The sequence below is a fragment of the Nicotiana tomentosiformis genome, chromosome 1, assembly GCF_000390325.3.
Source record: "Nicotiana tomentosiformis chromosome 1, ASM39032v3, whole genome shotgun sequence".
In the NCBI taxonomy this organism is placed as follows: domain Eukaryota; kingdom Viridiplantae; phylum Streptophyta; class Magnoliopsida; order Solanales; family Solanaceae; genus Nicotiana; species Nicotiana tomentosiformis.
In genome coordinates this window covers 110,421,446-110,442,852 of record NC_090812.1, presented here as the reverse complement: position 1 = coordinate 110,442,852, position 21,407 = coordinate 110,421,446, and the positions used below count along the sequence as shown (strand labels likewise).

Below are 21,407 nucleotides of genomic sequence, written 5' to 3'. Positions count from 1 at the left end.
ATACTATTTTTCCTAGCTTTGTTCATATTTTTCTGGCTTCAACAATATCACATATAAATTAGAAGGAAGTTAACCTTGCGAGGCTTAAGTTGTTCAATCTGCATGTATGGTTTGCATTTATATTTCTACTTATTCTTGCATATTAAATCTGATTTCTCACTTTGTATCGAATTAGATCACATATTCTTAAAACCGCGTATAAATTCAATTGTTATCCGATTTTTCAGGTAAACACTTTCAATTATTATATAATTAATAAAATAAAATTATGGATTATCATTGCTGGTCCGTGAAATTCCTATTGGGTTTCATCCTAGGAAATCGACTTATTCATTGACAGAAGACATTAATAGGAAAGGGAGTTGTATGTAGACTATAATGACTATGTTTTTAATGACGCTTGATTATTATTGGGATCAATATTGGAGCAATAATTACCACGGAGAAGTCGAGGGGAAGTCAAAGATTAGAAACTTATAGGTACAGAATTTATTTATTTATAATTTACTAAATTTTAAATTAATAATTTGTACATATTCAATAAATGGCATAAAGAACAATTGTAATAGTAAAACTATACAGTATAGTCGATTCCAAAAATAATAGCCGGTAATATATGCGACAAACCAAAAGTGTAACTTGCCCTAGTATATATGTGCATGTAAGTGATAAAACCCACAAATCATATTTCTTGCAAATTACTACAGTTTATTCTTGAGTCGCTGCATTTACACTCTTTTGTTGACACCAATAAACCGAAAACGGAATGCGCCACATGCTATATATATATATGCTCTGACGAGATGACCGGAGCCCATGCAAATTTTTCTCTTTGCACAGCTGAAATCGATCTGAAGAGGGAGGAAGCTGGGTAATTATCTACTACGTACGTTGGAGGCCAAATCAATCATTCAAATAAGCAGGAAGTTTCAAGGAATTTGCTTAAACTTAACACTAAAATTACTGACTGTGGCTGGAAAATCATATCTTCTTCAAGGAATTTTCTCCGATCAAAACCCTTTGTTCCTTTGATTGGTAGGAAATTGTATGTTCTAGGAGGCTATGAAGTGAACGAGTCCTCAGATCATAGTAACAATTACTGGATACGTGGAAGGTGCTAGAATTGGATATCAAGACTACTACTAATGGTGATTTTATTGACGTTGTGGAAAAGGAAGGTGAACCAACAAGAATAATATTATTTTCGTATGCTAATAAGGATCGTTTGATGTTTTACAATGTCATCACAGGTGAATCTCTCATTGAAGACCATCCCTCTTTAGATTTAATCAATGCTTTTGAGCTTGCAGAAGGGCTAGAAACATGTGAAGATAATAGCCCATTACGTCGTACTTTATACGAGAGAATACAGCTAGTGGTTAATAACTCAACATTGTATTGGTTTACCTACGACTTGTATTTTTATGGATATGATATTGTTGATAAAAGATGGTTCCAATCCAAATGTCTTAAAAGGGAACTATGGACAATTCCGATCCACCACCAGTAAGATTGGTGAATATACTCGAATCCCAATTTTGGTAATGAAAAATGTCAAAGATAAAGTTTCTTTAAATGTATTCATAGAGTCGCTTCATACTTTACTTCTTGATCCTCCTTGTCTTCCTGATGATGCGATGGTGAAGTAAGTAGGAGTGCATTTTTTCTCATTCATGCTTTACCCATTCTATTAACATAAATATGTCGTGGTTGATCAATTAGAATATAAGTATAGATTTCATTTTGCTTGGCCGAATTACACTAAGAAAGGTAGATCCTTGTTATGTGGATGTGGTGCTTAATTATCATGATGGGTTATATATCTAATTCTTATGTTGCAAATCCAAGAAATTGATCTATATAGCTCAACTGAACATGGTCCTTGGAAGCATTTACAAACTTCCTTTGGCTGCTCCTACAGACATCTATCTCCTCAAAATATTAAATAAAATTGAGGGTTGAATAAGATAGAAGTCCTCAAACATTCTTTTGTTTTCCTTGAAACAAAGGAAGAAAATTTGAAGCGTGACCTGCTTAGTTATGTGAAGCCCTGCGATTCCTTACTGTTGATAAGATTTTGTCAATTTGCTAAGTCAGTCTAGCTAACAGTAGTTACTACAGACATGTAGCAGTTGAGGATGATATAAAAGAAGCAGTAGGGAAATTAAGTGTCAGATTAGGTGACTTGTTCTAAAGTCTAAACCACCACAAAAGATAAGACAAATTATCTTAAAGTCCAAATTTATCTATCTATCTATCTATCTAGAATTTGGAGAAGTCCATGCAGATGCAGTATACAAACTAGTATCCTTCCACCCTAACTTTAATGTTCCATCACCTTGCACTAAGCTATAACCATGAACTGGTGGGAACATATTCAATATCAATTGAGCTTGAGCCATTGCATTTGTACTCATTGGCACTTGCATGAATCCATTTCTTGATAGTTCACTTCTCCAATGCTTAAATTTATCCTCCCCATTTCTTGCTGGCCCTCCAATGGCTAATATGTTATTGATTTCTCTGTAAAGCAGGCCATGTTCAACATTATGCCGGCTAGAATCATCACTATGCAAGAAAGCTCCCAATGAGTCGAATATTGTGGAGTAGTAATGGAGGGATCCCACGAATCGATCCAAGAAACTACCCCCTAGTGGTATTTCTTGTTCTACTAGTGTGATAACTCTTGGCGATACTTCTTGGAGAAGTCTCATCGTTTTCCAATCAGGGCCAGTGGCATCATACAAGGAATGTTGTAACCAATGTATGGCTATAGCCTCTCCTCTCCTAATTTGCAACATGGTTATATCAAGCTCCCCTATTTTCTTCCCAATTGGATGGAACTCAAAGGACATGCCAAGGCGTTTGGCGAAACTGGAAAGTTGTTTCCCTGTCTCAATCAATAGTTCCATTGATGTCCCCATTCCTGTCATTGTAACATGTGGAGGACCTTCTATCCGAGTGGCGAGGATATGAAACAGAGCCGGCCATTGTAGACCTTGCATGATATCCACGTCGATGATATGGACTCTGTCTCGACGATGGAAAGCCTCGAGAATTGCTTGGTTGGAGGTGAAATGTGCAAATTTTATGAATGGTGAGATGTTGTTAAAGACTTGAAATGCACAATGGACACTCTTGTAATTGATCAAAGGGGAACATATTCCTAGCCATGAATTGATGACTCTACTAGCCATTGCTTTTGCAAAGTAAACCACCACTCTTTCAGCACAAGATGGTCCATAGGGGGATGACATTTGTGTTAGCTCAAGCAACATTCTATGAGCTTCTCCCAAGTTATCTACTGATATAGCAACTGCACATTCCAAAAGATGAGTTATCAAGTTTAATCCTTGATCATCTAGCCCATTCATTCCTTTAGTTCCCGTCTCATTTATGTTCATATTATTTTCATCTCTAGCGAGATCATGAGAGTTCCATTGATGTTGTTGTTCCATGCTCTCAGAAGAGTTTCTTCGCGCAACTTTTTTAGACCTCAACTCCCCCAATAGTGCAGGGACAATGTTGTCCTGATATGTCATGGCTTCGGTTTCATTTTCTGGGAAATCTTCAATAAGTTGCCTAGTGACATGCTCAACCCACTGAGAAAGTTCATTTCTTTCGGGATTATTGCCGCGATCAGTGATTGGCTTAGAGGGATAATTAGGGGCAGAGGTAATTCCAGGAAAGCCAACAAGACTAGCACAATCCCAATGTTCATTGGATTGTTGCATACTATCAAGAGCACCATGTTGATGAATTACTTCAGACCCTCCTTTCAACATGTTGACAAATATATGAACACACAGTTTAGAGGATCATGAAACAAAATTGAGTAAGAGAAGAAGTAGATGAGGAGGATTAATGGGGTGGTGAATATGTTGTATTTGAAGGGAGAAGTTGGCCAATAAAATGTACAAAGAAATGGTCGCAAGTTCTCAACTTTAGGCCATTTGTTTAATCTTTGAATGCAACGGCCGGCATAGTAAGACATGCAAGTAAAGTTAAGAACTAAAGGACAAACCACACGTTAGTTCAATGGTCATTTTATCTATTTTATTAACATTCCATTATAACTATAATTCCTTATACATTCTATTATACTGTTTCTCCTGAGAATAGTATGTTATGGTAAAGTATTGAAATTACCTTTTCCTCACCCATCCAGGTTTCTTTTTTTAAAATTTATTTATTCTAAAGATAAGATAAGTCGTTTAGAAGAATCCTTATGGTGGTTAATTACACTTAGTCTCTCAGCGGCCAGGCTTAAAAACTAGAGAGTAATTTGTACTATTAAACATACTTATATTACTACTCAGTTGAAAAAATTTATAGTCCGCTTATCCTTTGGTCTTTTTAATTTACAGTTAGAAACTACTAATTAATGTCCAATATATGACACAGTTTCACTAATGGTGACTTAAACGAGTAACAGTGGAGCATCCAACAAACTGGTCCCTGAAAAGCAAGCACTAAATAAGGATCAAAAACCAAGTTTTCTTCAAAAGCCTAATAAAAGCTTATATTATTCTAAGATATTATATTGCAATAACGAATTAACCCATCTATCTTTATTATTTTGGCAAGCAGTCTTACAGCCATCATTCTAGTTGATCAGCTTGGACATCTCAACCGCAAATGAGACTTTCTATTTAAATTTGACGTTAGGAACAAAAAGGTTTGGGATTTCTAGTACAAAACATGATTCACATGGCTTATAATTAATTTGGAGAATCATAGGATGTATCATTTTTGGACAATACTACAACTTCGTTAAATCCACATCTTACTAGAAAGAAAAAACCTTCTGCATTTTCGAATGCGCACAATATCAAGGCGTGTAACCTTGGAATTGTGAAATACGATAACGTTTGACTTCTTTGTACTCAAATTACAGATAAATCTTCGCAATAAATCTAATATAATTACTTGACAAGTAGAATAATAACATGTTATAACAAATTAAATTATACTGATAACGGTACAATCAAGAAGGAAAATTTGTTCCAAGTATAAGTAATCAAAAGTTAGTTTATGTGGTAATTAACTTTAACCTTTAGGTTCATTATTATTGTAACTTGTATCATGTATGGCTTCTGTTTGGTCTAGGAAACAATCCTAAAATGGTGGTTACGAAAGTACTGAAGGACAGGTGTGTCAGCCAGAGAAAGTGAATCCTTTTTTTTTTTATATGGATCAACTGGGTAACGTTCTGAACAAAAGGAAAATGCAAAACGGAATTTAAAAATGAATAATCTTTCGTAACTTTAGTATTAATTTTCGAAAGAATTGGCTACATTTCATCATCAACGACAACAACATATCCAGTGTATTCCCACAAGTGAGTCTGGGAGGGTAGTATGTACGCAAACCTTACTTTTACCTTGTGAAGATAGAGAGGCTGTTTCCGGAAGACCCTCGACTCAATAAAGCAAAATCACAGCAGTTCTGACAAAGAACTGTGGAAAGCGAGATAGTAGTGACAGCCAAAAAAAAATAAAAAGGAAGCAAAGGAAACATCAGGTAATAATATCGATCTAAAAATAGGGAACACAAGTATAACAACTAGTACTACAGCTATGGAAGGAAGTGCAAGTTTGAAAAGGAAAGACACTCGGCCACTTACTAACCTACAACCTTAATCATCGACCTCCACACCCTCCTATCAAGGTTCATGTCCTCGATAAGCTGAAGATGTGTCATGTCCTATCCGATCACCTCTCTCCAATATTTTTTTAGTCTACATCTATCTCTCATTGGACCCGCCATAGACAACCCTTATACCTCCTCATTGGGCATCCGCGCCTCTCCTCTTCACGTGCACGAATCATCTCAGCCTCGCTTCCCGCATCTTGTCCACCATACAGGCCACTCCTCCTTATCTTGAATATCATCATTCCTAATCCTATACCTCCTTGTATAACCACACATCCATCTCAACATCCTCATTTTCGCAACTTTTAACTTCTAGAACATGAGCACTCCGCCCCATACAACATGGTCGGTCTAACCACTACTCTGTAAAACTTACCTTTGAGTCTTGATGGCACATTCTTGTCGCGCAAGATCTCGGATGTGTGCCTCTACTTCATCCACCCCGCTCTAATATGATGTGTGATATCCTCGTCGATTTCTCCATTTCCTTGGATTATAGACCCAAGATACTTAAAACTATCTTTCTTGGGTATGACTTGTGTGTCCAATCTCACTTCAATATCATCCTCCCGAGTCACGTCACTAAACTTGCACTCCAAGTATATTATTTTAGTCTTGCTCAACCTGAAACTTTTAGACTCCAAGGTCTGCCTCCAGACCTCCAGCCTAGCGTTAACACCGCCTCGTGCCTCGTCAATCAGAACTATGTCATTTGCAAAAAAACATGCACCAGGGTACCTCCCCTTGAATGTGTCGCGTCAACTCATCCATCACCAAGGCAAATAGGAACGAGCTAAGCTTTGATCCCTGATGCAACCCCACCTCTACAGGAAAGTGTCCTGAGTCCCCTCTCACCGTTCTAATCTAGGTCTTGGCTCCATCGTACATGTCCTTAATCGCCCTAGTATATTCTATAGGTACACCTCTAGTCTCCAAGTATCTCCACAGAACCCCTCTAGGGACTTTGTTGTATGCCTTTTTCAGATCGATAAACACCATATGGAAGTCTTTCTTCTTCTCCCTATAATGTTCCACCAGTATCCTAACAAGATGAATGGATTCTGTCGTCAACGCCCCGACATGAATCCGAATTGATTCTCAGAAATAGGCACAACCCTCCTAATCCTCATTGACCCTCTCCCAGACTTTCATAGTATGGCTTAGCAGGTTGATACCCCTATGGTTGTTGCAATTTTGAGTATCACCTCTTTTTTTATATAGTAGGATCACTATACTCCACCTCCATTCCTCGGGCATTCTTGTCGTCCAAAAAATGATATTAAACAACCTCGTAAGCCACTCCAAACCTGCTTTTCCCGTACTCTTCCAAAATTTCACCGGAATCTCGTCTGGCCTGGTCGCTCTCCCCATTTTCATCTTGTGCATAGTCCCCTCAACCTCCTCCAACCTTATCCGCCTACAATACTCACAATCATGACGACTCTCTGAGTGCTTCAAATCACTAAGCACAATGTTCGTATCCCTCTGTTCATTCAAGAGTCTATGGAAGTATGGCTGCCATCTACGTCTAATAATTGTGCCTCTTCCACCAATAATTTTTCATCTTCGTCCTTAATGCACTTCTCTTGATCTATGTTCCGGGCCTACCTTTCTCTCGCCTTAGCTAGCCTGTACAACTTTTTATCCCCTTTAACCTCAAGTTCTTCATATAAGCGTTCAAATGCTGCCGTCTTAGCCGCTGTAACCATTAACTTCGCCTCATTCTTTGTTGGTACCTCTCTCTAAGCGTCCACTTATCTTTCTCGTATATGCTCTCCACTAACTTCACATAAGCAACCTTTTTGGCTTCCACTTTCTATTGGACCTCTCCTTTCTACTATCAGTTCCCTCGACGTCTACCAACGTAATCCCTCGAAACTCGCAACACCTCTTTAGCTGCTTCCTTAATACAACTAGCTGTCATATCCCCCATACTGCTAGCATCCCTTGTCTCAAAAAACCGAACCACCTTAAGCACGTAAAAGCCAAGGGCTTATGCTCTAGCAAATACTAATTTATTATAGGTAAGTCATAAATTAATATGAAAATATGTATTAATTAACTATGATTTAGTGATAAAAAGTGTATATGAAGCCATGTGTTATACATTAATTGGGTTGGTGGAAAGATCGGTTATGAGTAAGTTTAAACCATGGACCCTGTCATCCCGTAGAGATTTCAACCTTCTTTTTTTGGAGTAGAGAGCTCAAATTTAGGTGCAACAAAAGTGTATTCGGCCTGCATAGTGAGACATAGAGATGCAGCTATATTGTTAGTTACATTGATATGTCATGCTGCCTTATTGGTGTAATTAAAGCTACTACTACTTTTGCGATGCCAGTTTACCAAAGCCAATTTGATAACGATTTGAAGAAACGTAACATCACAATATTTTTTTTAAAATCTGAGATTTTATTCCTTTGATCAGACTCAGTCTTTACTCGTCTAAAGATGAACAATGAGTTTTCCATGACATTTTGCCTATGTCCTTTTTCGAGTTAGCTTAAAAAGCTTGACCAAACTAGTCTCCCACTGTACTTAACCTTCTAAAATATTATGTTTCAAAATCACTATAGTGGTGAGCATCCTCCACTTCCAATCAATAGGTTGTGAGTTCGAGTCACCCCAAGAGCAAGGTGGGGAATTCTTGGAGGGAGGGAGCCGAGGGTCTATCGGAAACAGCCTCTCTACCCCAGGGTAGGGGTAAGGTCTGCGTACACACTACTCTCCCCAGGCCCCACTAATGAGATTATACTGGGTTGTTGTTGTTGTTGTTGTCTGTAAAGGATAGGTATCACGCTAATAGTATGACTAGACATAGACTCAATCGGTGGGAGCCACATCGGTTCACAGGTGGCCAATTGAATCTCTCTATGTATAATATATTGGCGGTTTAATCTTATTAACATAAACAAAACTTTTAATATAACGATAAAGGGACAAGTCCCAATATATGTCGGTGGAAGATTGTAAGTATTTTCTGAAATAGTCAAAGTGCATGCAAGTTGATCCGGACACTATTGTCATAAAAACAAATATAATCATAAAGGGAGTATAAAGTATTTTTGACTTCAAGTTCAAGTTATGTGCAGCAAAATAGAGATACCTACGGAAATCTTTTTCAAATATAAAAATTTGGTATCTTCCCCCGAATCTATGTATGGCATAGTGAGACATATAGATGCAGAGCTATTGTATTTGGTCACTTACATTGATATGCTAGCTGCCTTATTGGTGAAAACAGCAAAGACCCACCACTTCTTAATTAAAACCATTTTGTGATGCCATTTTAGTTTACCAAGCCAATTTGATAATTGTTGAAGAAACGTAACAACGCATTATTTTTCTTTAATCTTAGATCTTGTTCCTTTGATCCTACTCAATCTTTACTCATTGTATAGATGAACACTGAGTTTTCAAATCACATTTTCCTATGTTTTTTTTTCGAGTTAACTTAATGTTAAAAGTGCTAGACCAAAACTGTATCCCATTCTACAATCTACAGACTTTTTTTTTTGGGTCCTTTAAAAAATATTAGGCTGAAATTGGGGTAGTATAGTGGATTAGCAATTCCTATTAGTTGGGGTGATAGATTCGAAGGCTAAAGACAGTTGATCAAGAATTTCATACTAGTACAAATGAGAAGTCGAATCATATCTGAGAGTTGTTTTTCAGTGGAACAAGTTGACTTACTTTTTACTGTTTTTTTTAATAATGCTTGTAACTCATTGGGTGTAAAATTTTTAGGAAAAAACATTTCCAAATTATCTGCTATAAGAAAGCCAGGGTGTTCTTGTTTAGGAAACTGAAAAAACTTACAAATACTATTCTTGTTTAGGGAATTGAAAAAACTTATTTACAAATATAATTTGTACTAACTCGGCATCCGATCAGTTGGTAGTAATATTCCACTCACTAGTATAAAATAATAGATCCACCTCTGAGAACCGGACCACATTAACCCTTCAAACTGAACACAGTGAATTTGAATGACATTGCTCTATGTTACACTGTTGTTTTAAAACAAGTGAAGAAATAATAGTGTTACAGTCAGTTATTACCTCTAAATCTTTGTCTCAGATGAGTAAACAATCAAAAGAGCACTGTTACAAGCAAACTCTAACAATATCATTACTAGTTTCATATCCACCATAGTTCTCTCAACATCTTGATATCAGGCTAAATACTTACATCCCTGATCAAATCGCCACTAACCAACTGCCAAAACTCTATACTCATTCGGTGCTACAAGCGGATTCAAGGAGATCTAAAAAATTAACTGAAAGATAACCTCAGGGTGGAAAAGCAGCGATTATCCTCAGTTTGTTCTGCTTCTCACAAACTTCAAATCATGGAGGCAAGAGATTCACAAAGCTTCCTTGGGATTGCTGAGAACTAGTTGTATCTGATCCTTCTGACTCGTCCTCTGTTTGAAAAGCAGATGCAGAAACAAGAGATAAAACTGAGTTTTTGATGTAGAATTCCAAAGAGGAAATATATAATCTCATAATGTAACTAAAATGTGTTAAAAAAAATGAAGCTATCTGTTTCTTTCTGAGTCGGCTAATATCAAAACTGGGAATTAAGTAAAAGGGAAGTATGATAAATACTCTCCTAAAAAAAGGATGTAGGTAACTTATTACCAAATGGCATCAAGCAAAACAACATCCCCATGCATAACGCATGACAAAATAATAAGGCATAAAACTGTATTTGACACAGAGTGTGTTTCAGATGTTCTAAAGCATAGAGTCTAGCAGACAAGAACCAAAACAATGCACTGGAAGAATCAAGCGAATTAGATATATTCTTTAATAAGGAGATGGGATAGGTCGATATTACCGAATAGTGCTTTGATTGTCGGTCTCTTTGGCTTGGTATTCTTCTTCTTCAGTTCAGCTGTGAAAAAAATGAGACCTGAAAGTCAGTCACTTTTAACACAGCAATGAAAAAATCTGTTCCAAATGCATCAAATACTAACTTTAGAATGAGCTTATAGATCCAATAACTTAACAATCAGCTTGTTTGTGATATCCACTCACTGATGAATACCATAAGCAATTATACAGGATCCAAAAGGGAACCAAACTACTTGACCCAAATGTGTTTAGCTGATTATATTACAACCTGGTCAAAGCTTAATGGGGAAACTTATAATAGAGAATTGTTGAAAGCTCCCCAAATGAGCATAAAAGTAAACCAACTATCCCTTCCAAGCCGTTCAAGATGTGCAGGTTATCAAAGAGTCAATAACTAAGAAAACATGACATGGAACAAGGCATTCCAACCGTTGATCTGTGAAAACACACAGTGGGGCCTTGCTTATGGATAACAACCACAAAGGCTTGAGCGTTTTTTAGCATTGTAATTTCAAGTTTGGTTCATTGACATAGTCATAAGAAAAGAGCAGAGAAAATAGCAACTAGAAAAAGCTAAACAAATGAGGTCCCAGCTATTTAATGTATCTGAATTCAATATCCACTATGCCATTGTCCTTCGATATCATGAAGTTGGATCTGATGTTAGCTTATATAAATGCGATCGAACTCTTAAAAAAATATTCACAACCTAGATATTGGACTTCATGAGTTGATCGATCAAACGAGAGAGAGAGAGAGAGAGAGAGAGAGAGAGAGAGAGAGAGAGAGAGAGAGACCCATCCCAGGCACTTGGTAATCATTCACGATTTCAAAGTTTTTGTATGTGTAACCGACAAAGTTGATGTCCTTGGATGAGAGCATCTGCACAAATGTAGGGTAATAATGAGATAAAGAGGGAACTAACAAAGGTCAAGAAGGAACTGTAGGGGTTAGCAAATTAAGAGTACGACAAGAGAAATCATGAAAACAGAAAACCTCGGGAACACTGCTAGAGACAAATAGAATACAATAACAACACAAATCCAGCTACAGACATTTCTAAAGTGAGAATCTTTGCTGGGGTGCACCTAAATATCTAATCATGGAAGGTAGAATCTATTTGGAAGCCATAACTTATAACCGGAAACAGAACAGACTTTCTCCCTAAACTAGTTTGACTTCAATACTTCATGCCCTCCCTCTTCTTTCTCACCTTTATCCAGTTTCAGCTGCAAAACTGTGCAACTTCAAGTTTCCCAAATACTTGCACACACTTAACACATCACTGGTCAACTCGTCAGTGAAGTCCTGCCAAGACTTTAACAAAAAGATGGAACTAACCACAGCTTGAGTATTTCATTTCAGTATCCAGCATAGACATGACTCGGGCATATCTGCTACATTGTTGAAAGTATCTGAACTTCTCCCCCACTGTTTGAATAAGCATGGATCGTTCCCCTTTGAAAAAGATGTCTCAAGCAAGCTTACATTAAAGGTTTCCAGACAAGTTCTCCGTTTAATTTTTTTTGTAAATTGCAACTTTGATGTAGATTGCAAAAAACTTTTAAGAAAAATGGCTCCAAAGTTAAAGGAAGAAACGAGGGGGAGGTGGAGAACAGATAATTCAAGTACTACAAGAAAATAACCAACCTTATTGCACATCAATGATAATTTACACTACAGGTAGGGTTATTTGTGAATAGCATTTCTGTCTATAATTATGACAGAAATTGCAGTATGCAGAATGTAGAAACAAAATGCAATCCCACATGATGCACCGGAGTAAATACCTTCCTCCAAGGACCAGATCTTGATGCACTCTGAGAATGAGATTCGGACTGCAGAGCCAACAAGAAGATATCAAAAGTGTGAAATAAAATAGCAGAAGAAAACAAGGGATATCAATACCTCTTCGAACTTTTCAAAGTTTTGGGTGTCCAACTCATCATTAACTTCAGGAATGAAGGCAGCGTCCATATGATAGATTCTGTCCCAGTCTATTCCCTTAAACCACGGGTGGACCTGATATAGAAACAAAAGATAGAAAGAAAAAAAAAAGAACAGGCAATTTACACTTTGCTATTGAACTGTGAAACTGGTAAAAGAACATAGAACAGAACACACCATACAACACCTTTATTTCATCAGCACCATTTGAACCTAGTCTCTGAGTAACATTGCAAAGAAGTTTGCTTATGAGATCCTTTGCTTCTGGAGATAGCTTTGCTTCCTCCGGAAACTTTAAATGTGATTTCCAGTTTACTATCTGCAGGTACAAGGATAAAATTAAACAGATGACAAGATTCTAAGGGTCCTCTTTAAGATTCTTTTTTTTTTCTTTTGCAATCTTTGGAGGATAATCAAGGGCAGAGTAGCTTATAAGATGAAGAGATGAATCCTAATTTTTCAGGGAAAAGAAAAGAAAGATGGAAAAAGGTTCTCCAGGAAGCCAATAAGAAAAAAGGTAAAGGACTTAAACATAATGTGGAAATAGCTTCTAGAAACAAGCTTAAAAATAAGGAATGACAAAATAGTAGTAAACTGACCATCAGAATGCGCAGAGCATTTCAGATGCCTAGTTACGAATAACGATATGTATGATTACACTACCCAAGCCTCACTTTCGTTTATCTTTCTACCCTTCTGCTCCTGCCTCGTTAACCCTTTCTTTTATTTATTTATTTATCTTTTGGAACTATCACATTGAGCCAATAATTATGAACTGAATGGATGAGAAAAGCGCACTCATTTCCATTCTCCCATTTCTGTTACCACCTTCATCTTTTTAAGCTTATGCTCCTACCATACTAATGTTTCTTTACCTATTTATATTTTGGATTAAACCTTTCACATCTTCTGAAACTAAATAGGTAAAGCAGAAAATCACTATTTAATTATAAATAATGAAGAGCTAGCACATATGATATTTGTAACAATTGACGATTTGATCAAAGAATAACCATGGTCATTAACTGTGTTAGACTAAAGAAGCTCATCAAAGTAGCAAATAGTTTTATAAGCCCATTCATACGATTATGATCAACAAAAACCAGAAATAGGCGTATCATATTGATGTGGGGAACAGTTGAGGAAAAGCTTAAGCTTCAGTTACTCAGTTCTACATTTATGTCCGGGTACCAGCAGCCTCTCTTTTTCTTTATTTTTTGCTTGGTAATTTTCTTTTCCTTTGCCAACCCCAATCCATCAACACCACATTCTAATTCACCTAACCATCTCTTCCCATCATGCCAATCACTTTTCCTTTGTCCTTGAGGAGACTACCATTCTAAAAGATCATAGTATTATTCTAAAATATAGATTAGTCAATCATAAATCTGCAGGGAAGAGAAAGAGAGGGGTGAAGAGGGGAGCTAGATGATCAAACAAATAAAGCTTTTAGTAAGTTGAATTCTAGAAACATAAAAAATCCTTATTCAAAGTGGAAGGGCATCTAGAATTTTCTCCTTTCTTAACCGTCAAATATCAAATCAAGTGGAAGGGCATCTAGAATTTTTCCGAATAAGAGATTATTCAAAATACTTGACCCCCCCCCCCCCAAAACAACCCACCAACAAAAAAACAACTTTTAGTTTCTTTGTGCATTTTCTGAATAAGAGTTTTATAAAAAGCTGATTTCACATACGAAGAGATCAGTCAAATTAACTTCGAAAAGCAGAAAGAGATAAATTACTGTGACAAAGGAGTAATAACGTTTAACTTCTTTCAAAAGAAATACGACTAAGAAATATCATTCTCCGACTAGTAGTTCATCAAGATCAACCTATATCCTCTTTCCTTTCCCTCCGCCAAAGCTCTGACAGAAAAAGTAGGAGGAAAAAAATGTGAAAGAGATAAGGTGAAAGGGACATTGAGTAAGTTGACGGCAAATGAGTAAATGGAGACACAAGAAAAATGGGAACATGCAAAAGCCCCAGTGAGCAAGATAAGTCTTTCAATAACAACAGGATCTTTTAAGGGCAGATAGAGTAGTACAAACAAATAGCTCAAGGAACACCAAGGAGCAAAGTGTGAGCAAAAATTTCAAAATTCCAATTCCTGTCCTTCAGCTATTATATAGAAGATATAGATTAAAAAACTGGACTATAAGAAAAGTAAAGCACCAAGAATTGACCGGATGAAGATAGTAATCAGAGGTTTGGATGAGATGATATGAGACCATTGTAGAACTAGCCCAATGAGGGAAGATAGAAAATAAGGAAATCAAACTAAAGGAAACATAAAGAAGTAAAATTCAATGATGATCGTTAATGGCAGCACTCAGAAGCTCACCTTGCGACATGTTGACATGGGATCATCAGAATAGAAAGGTGGATAACCCACTAGCATTTCATACATAATAGCACCAAGTGACCACCTGAAGAACAAGAAGCAATTTATGCCATGAGGATAAATATATAAAGCACATGGATTAACCCCTCCCCCCCAACCACCCCCCAAAAAGATACACCTAAAATAATGAAAACTAAAGAGAAGAGGACATGGTAAGCAGGAGCCATGAAAAGGAGCTTTAGAAGCATGAAGAACGGGAGCAACTTAAAACATAAGATCACGTTTTTCAAGAAATTAGCAAAAGCAAAAAAGTGTACTCAAAGAGCGCATCCATATACATGAGAAAACTGTACTAACCAGTCACACTCCATTCCATAACCTTTCTTCAGCAGGACTTCAGGAGCTATATAGTCTGGTGTACCCACTGTAGAATATGCCTGGATTACCCCAATTGGGAAACTTAGTTAGATAAAAAGATTGACTTCTTCAACCACACAAAATCAACTCTAAAATGATCCACAGAACCACATAAATTTTGCTACGTAAGTCAGCAGGTTAAATGGTAAGCAGCATGGCCCCGGATGCCATTCGGACGATGCGCGGGTTGAGTTAGAACTCAAGAGGGGCTGCTGGTGCACCAGTTCTGGTGTGCCTGCACCTTCACTCTTTATTTCTTCAACTGCTTTAAAATGCATTTTGGATACACTATTAGCGTATTGATTTAATTGTTGGCTTGCCTAACAGTATTGTTGTGCACCCCTGTCCACAGGTGCAACCTCAGCATCTGCGACCTGCCCTACCCGCATTCTTCCAAAATTCCACAGGTATTTCATCTGGCCTGGTAGCTCTACCCCTATGCATCTTACGCATAGCCCCCTCGACCTCCTCTACTCTTATGCGCCAGTGTGAGAAAAAATGTACCTTCGGCCTAACTCAACCCCGAAAACTAGCTCATGAGGTAAGGATTACCCAAGATCAACCAATGTGGTACATTTTAACATTCCCTCTCCCTGCACGCCTAGGATTGGACATCTGAAGCGTGGACAAAATAATATGGGGTCCGAACATTAGGTAAATCAAGAATAAGGATCGGTTTGACGCTGATCCCATGTTAAAAAAATGGACTTTGGGCCTAAATCAACCACAAAAACTAGCTCATGAAATGAGGATCGCCCAAGACCATAGAAGGAGACAACAACTCATTTCCTTAACCAATATGGGACAATTCTAATGATTGTTTCAACAACATTACCAACATAGAATGACATACTGCAGTAAGAGGTAAACCAGTGTCTTCTAAAGGAATAAAACAGGGAAGATGTTCAACCAAAAATCCAAATGGGAGGAAACTTACAAGCGTCCTCCTATTTTTCTGCCAGTGTTGTAACTGCTCTTGCTGAGTGCGTTTGGGAGCTGAAGACCCATCATTCCGGGAAGCTCCATGGACACTATCACCCACCGTGAAATCCTTCTCTTCCAGGGTGCTGCAGTCTAAAGGCTTACAAAGTCCAAAATCCGATAGTCTCAAATGACCAAACTTATCCAGCAGCAGGTTATCAGGCTTAATGTCTCTACAGGAAATAAAGTGTAGGGGAAACAAGGTTAGAATATTTAAAGAGGTGAGAGGTCCAGTACGAATGTAGAAATAAAACATAACAAATTGCGTCCAGGCATCAAAAGAAGTTACCACCTGTGTATATAGTTATGTACATGGATAGATTCTATAGCCAAAACAGTCTCAGCAACATAAAATCTGGCTTCATCTTCAGTTAGTGTATCCTTCCTCATGAGTAGAGTCATCATATCACCACCAGGTAGATATTCCATGATGAGATATAGAAACTCATCATCTTGGAAAGAACAATACAGTTTGACAATGCAATTACTATCCACCTCTGCGAGCAGATTCCTTTCTGCTTTTACATGCTCAACCTAATAGGATCCAAAAGCTAAGGACCAGTAAATATAGTAGTAAGAACCATTATGGCACTCTTGTTCATAATCAATGTACCTGTCCTCTACGAAGCATTTCTGATTTCTTAAGCTTTTTCATCGCATATACATGACCCGTTGTTTTTTCTCTACAAACTCTAACCTGTAATGACAAAAAACCCAAATCGTTCACATTCTTTACACTTTTGAGAAGGGGATTTCTTATCCACAATTCATGATATCGAGTTCAGAAATATTTAGCTGCTACTACACAGTGAGTTGAAGGTATAATGCAAGCACTCCAGCATATTCAACAAGTCATTTAGTCTGACTACTACATTTGCAGACTATGGGACAACCTGCTTATATGATGCCATTCCGAAACGGGCAAGAAACCACCTAATGGAAATTCACGACAAACTTGCGACTCATGAGGCAGAGCACTTCCTAGCAGAAAAGTCTATTTCCCAAGCTTTGACAAAGAAATTCTTATGAAACCCATAGTTTTGACACGAGAAAGGGTGAGAAGAATTGTTTCTGGCACCTAGAAAACCTATTTCTAAAAAGAGGCAACTCCTTATCATATCCAGAAGCACAGCAATTAGCTCACAGGTATTAATTAAAGGGAAAAAAAGGAAATAAAAATCTCAGCTTACACAAGAATAAGAAGTTGCCCATTTGTCCATCCATGCCAAAGAAGCCTTAATTAAGAGGCAGAATCATAAGAAAGATTGCGGTGAGAAATTCCTTATTGCTCATTAGAAGGTCATTAGATTCACACGGAAGCTTCAGATGTCTTTTAACTTTCATTCTTTACCCAGGGAATGACAAATCAGTAAATCACTATATTAGTTAGATTTTATTTCAGTTTGCACCATGGAGCACAGGCCTAAAATCCCCCTCTATTAATAATTGTGGTGTCTTTAGCTTTGCTCAGCCACTTCGAAACAGTTTATCTGTAATAGATAATCACTTTTAAGCTCGTGTCAACTATAATAAATATCTGTATCTCTTAGTGTCTTAGCTAATACTACAGGAGAAAACATCACCAATGAGGATTACGAGTTTAACACTTCTTGCCATAGAAAAGTTGATGTCAATCAGAGACATGATCCCCAGCAGTGGCAAATAGAGCCCAAAGAAAAGATGGAAAAATCCTAACTTATTACTTGAGTAAGGTCTAAGAGAGACCTCTTCCATCCAGAAATTAATAAAGCACATGACTCTTAAACAGCTCCTCAATTTCAACCTACTTAAAAAGGCACGTATTCACAACGTTGTTGGTCGTGGTCATGGTTAGCAGCTGTAGTACCTTCTTCTTGTTCCTTTAATAAGTATTGACATGATTAGAGCACATTATTACTATAAACTACAAATACAAATATTATTATCATGAATATCCAAGACCTTAAATGTTGTAAATGTAATCAACAAAATTGTGGATATTCACGCCTTCAATTTTCTCTGGAGTCTGGAGTTCATTGCCCAAGGAGAAAAAAGACTTGACAATTCATCATCTACATTCTACGGAAATCAAGAGGAATAGAGAGCTGTAAAATTTTACTTATTTTGTGTGAGAGTTTTGTGAGAAGTTTTAACAACCACATTCAGAACTAGGAAAAATGAAAAGCTGTAGTTATAGAGGATTGCATTAATAACAGAACAAAATTGTAGAAGAAAGAAACCAACAAAGGCATATACAGGCAATTAGATATTTCAATAGAGACATTACCTCCCCGAATGCACCTTTCCCAATCATTGTTAATAACTCAAAATCATCAGCACCCATTTTGTGCCTTTGCAGACGCATGTATTCAGTTTCCTTCTTTTCATGAAATTTCAGTAGATTATTTTGATCTTCCTCTGAGACATCACCATCCGCAAGCTTCTTTTCCAGTACCATTCGACTGGTGGCCAAATATAAAAAGGAAAAGAATATATTTCAAAGCACTTGGTAGGGCGAATTATTTGGAAATATCAAGACTATGCAATTCTTAGGCAGATCAAAAAGGTAAAGGGTGTTATTCTTTATATAGTATGCCACTTTTGCCAAATCAGGCTAACGAGCAAGACTATGCACCATCTTCTAAAATGAATGAACGAAAAAATTAACAGCTAACCAGCAAGACCGTGAACATCTTCGAAAATGAATGAATGAAAGTATTAACATCTGGGATGAGGCAACACTACAGCCAATCCTACTTATTTCCATCAGTCTCTCGGTGCATTTGAAGTTGGCTATTTGACTGGCACAGTCATTGAAGTAAGTTTGACTAGTTTGTCATCTTTCAATTATACAAGATGCCTTACAAGCACCGCAGAGTTTTACTGATGAAAATTTTATATCTAAACATTTAAAAGTGTTTAAAACGCCCCTTTTTTTATTTTTTGGTCTTGCTGAAAAGAAAAGTTAGCTGTCATCAAACCTTCATCACAATTTGTGACATCATCTTCGTACTTATTATGCAAACCAACTAACTCTAAGCTGAAAAAAGATGGGGTAATTAGAGTATCAGCCATTTGAAAAGATAGGTTAATGTTCACATGAAATATGGAGGAGAGCGATTACAAAAGGAAAATAAGATGACAAGCTGAGGTGAGCATATAAAAAGTAATTTTTAGCCACACCAGTGTGACAGGACAATATCTTTGTTGGAAAAAAAAGTTCCAACAACATGCCTTGTTGTAGATGCTCAAAGAAAAAGCACCATATACGCAATATACTGAATATAATATACGGACAAGAAATGATGCTCAAGTGTATAGCAATGAATTGTGTACAAAAGCATATCAAAGCATATAAAAGTGAGTGTTTTGAAGCAAAACAAGCTTGGATAAGGAAACAGCAGTACTTTAGAAAGTATTCCAACCCTTTACCAACCACCGTTCATAATTCCTCGAACAGGTTATAACGGAGAATACAGGCTCATGGCAATATGGAAAATGAGAAAATTCACAATGCAAATCTGAACTCATGATACATGAAATGCCTTTCAGAAGAAAGGTGATATTGAAAGAAGAAGCAAGTTTAGGAACTAAAGATAACTCATAAAAAGATTATAAAAGCAGCAAATATGATGTACCGCTCCTTTCTCTCCTGCAAATTTCTCATTTGCTCCTTGTAATGATTCTCAATGTATTGCTTTGCTGCAGCGACCCTCTGCTTCGTAACATTGGAGGCCTCTTCAGCTGACATAGGCTGAGGATCTTCTCTTCCACTACCCATTGTTGAATCTTTCTTCTTGGTCGATGACCTTAAACGATCTCGCGGTTGAAACTTCTGGAACCAACTCCTTGCTGAATCCATCTACTATTGCTCAGCTTGAGAAGTTATACATTAGGAGCTCTTGAACTATATACTCATGGTAAACTGACACTACTCATTCCCCCTAAATTCAGAAACCTACCAAAGTAATAATACAATTATACGGATAAGAACACATTAGGGCATCAATCAAATACAGAACATACCAAAGGCAATGTTTCTTTTTCTTTTTTGGGGTTTTCAAAGTAATCAAGAATCAAAACGATAGAATTTTTAACATAAAAGGAGAATGAAATAGGAACAAACTGTTTCAGGTCAAGAGAAATGAATTTATTTTTCATTACTGATTTAATTTTCCACCAAGATCATGAATTTCCTCAAACAGAAACCGCAATATGGTTAATAAATAAATTAAAAGTTTTTGTTGAGGACCCACATAGATTTGATGCATCAAAATTAAAACCCAATTCAAGTATATAAATATATTATAATACAAGTTGCACACATGATTAAGCAATCACATCTGAAAAAAAGAACAAAGAACCAAACTGCAAAATAATAACTATGAGCACCAAATCAAAAGGCGAGGAAAATAAGCTTACCACCAAATCTTTATGCTGCAGAGATACTGTAATCCGATTGAACAAAAAGGGGTGATGCTATATATATACCTATATATATAATATATAATGCATATAGCATACAAGGCAGGAAGATAGAGGTTTACAAGATCGTTATGTACAGAATATTTAATTTTATACTAAAATATGGAATCAGTAAATGAAGAATATATATTCAACTTTTAATTTTTATGTACAAAGTTGAAAAGACAGACAAAGAGAGAGGGGGGAAGAGAGAGTTAAAGCGGCATTTTCGCTCCTATGGGTCAGTTTTTTTCTCTCTATTGCTCCATCCTCGATTCCCTCCCTTGTTTAACCCGCCTTCTATATTTATACCCAATTCTTCTCCAATTTCCTCCCTTATTAAAAAAACAAATGAACTTTTTCTATGTTTTTTTTTATCCCAAAGCTCTACTCTAAGGAACGAAGAAAAAACATCACCGCACTAAATAGCGGGTTAATCCACTTTGTGATTTTTTACAAATTTATTTTAGTTTTACGATCTTTTATCTCTTTTTTTTTATACATTGGTCATAAGAAATCTAAAAAAAATTATTTTCTTAAAGAGTTAATATCCTAAAAGCTCCTTAAACTATTATATTTTTATCAGTTTACTTAAATTATTCGGTGTCCCCCTTGAAGTATATTGCCCTTCATATTATAATCCCTTCGTTGGGCATAACATGTGTAAATACTCGCATGAAAGCTGAAAAAAGCCATCAAAATGGCCCGCCCGACAAAATATTAATGGCTAATTAGCCTAACCCTCTTTCAAATTTATTTTTT

At 36.8% G+C, this 21,407-nt stretch overlaps 2 protein-coding genes across 2 annotated transcripts; both read right to left on the bottom strand.

Annotated features, from left to right (window-relative positions):
• Window positions 1-2,059: 2,059 nt before the first annotated feature.
• On the bottom strand, window positions 2,060-3,990 carry LOC104102347 (scarecrow-like protein 23). The gene has a single exon (XM_009610033.4). It carries the CDS (start codon window positions 3,783-3,785, stop codon window positions 2,259-2,261), a length of 1,527 nt encoding a protein of 508 aa, XP_009608328.1. The 5' UTR covers window positions 3,786-3,990; the 3' UTR covers window positions 2,060-2,258.
• Window positions 3,991-9,612: 5,622 nt separating this feature from the next.
• LOC104102346 (uncharacterized) lies at window positions 9,613-20,986 on the bottom strand. The gene is made up of 14 exons (XM_009610031.4): window positions 20,604-20,986; window positions 19,820-20,139; window positions 18,469-18,643; window positions 16,816-16,899; window positions 16,495-16,736; window positions 16,159-16,375; window positions 15,162-15,241; window positions 14,805-14,889; window positions 12,649-12,780; window positions 12,423-12,536; window positions 12,305-12,352; window positions 11,312-11,396; window positions 10,498-10,554; window positions 9,613-10,081 (listed from the first exon to the last, which is right to left on the bottom strand). Exons 2-14 carry the CDS (start codon window positions 20,041-20,043, stop codon window positions 10,005-10,007), a joined length of 1,620 nt encoding a protein of 539 aa, XP_009608326.2. The 5' UTR covers window positions 20,044-20,139; window positions 20,604-20,986; the 3' UTR covers window positions 9,613-10,004.
• Between the last annotated feature and the right edge of the window lie 421 nt (window positions 20,987-21,407).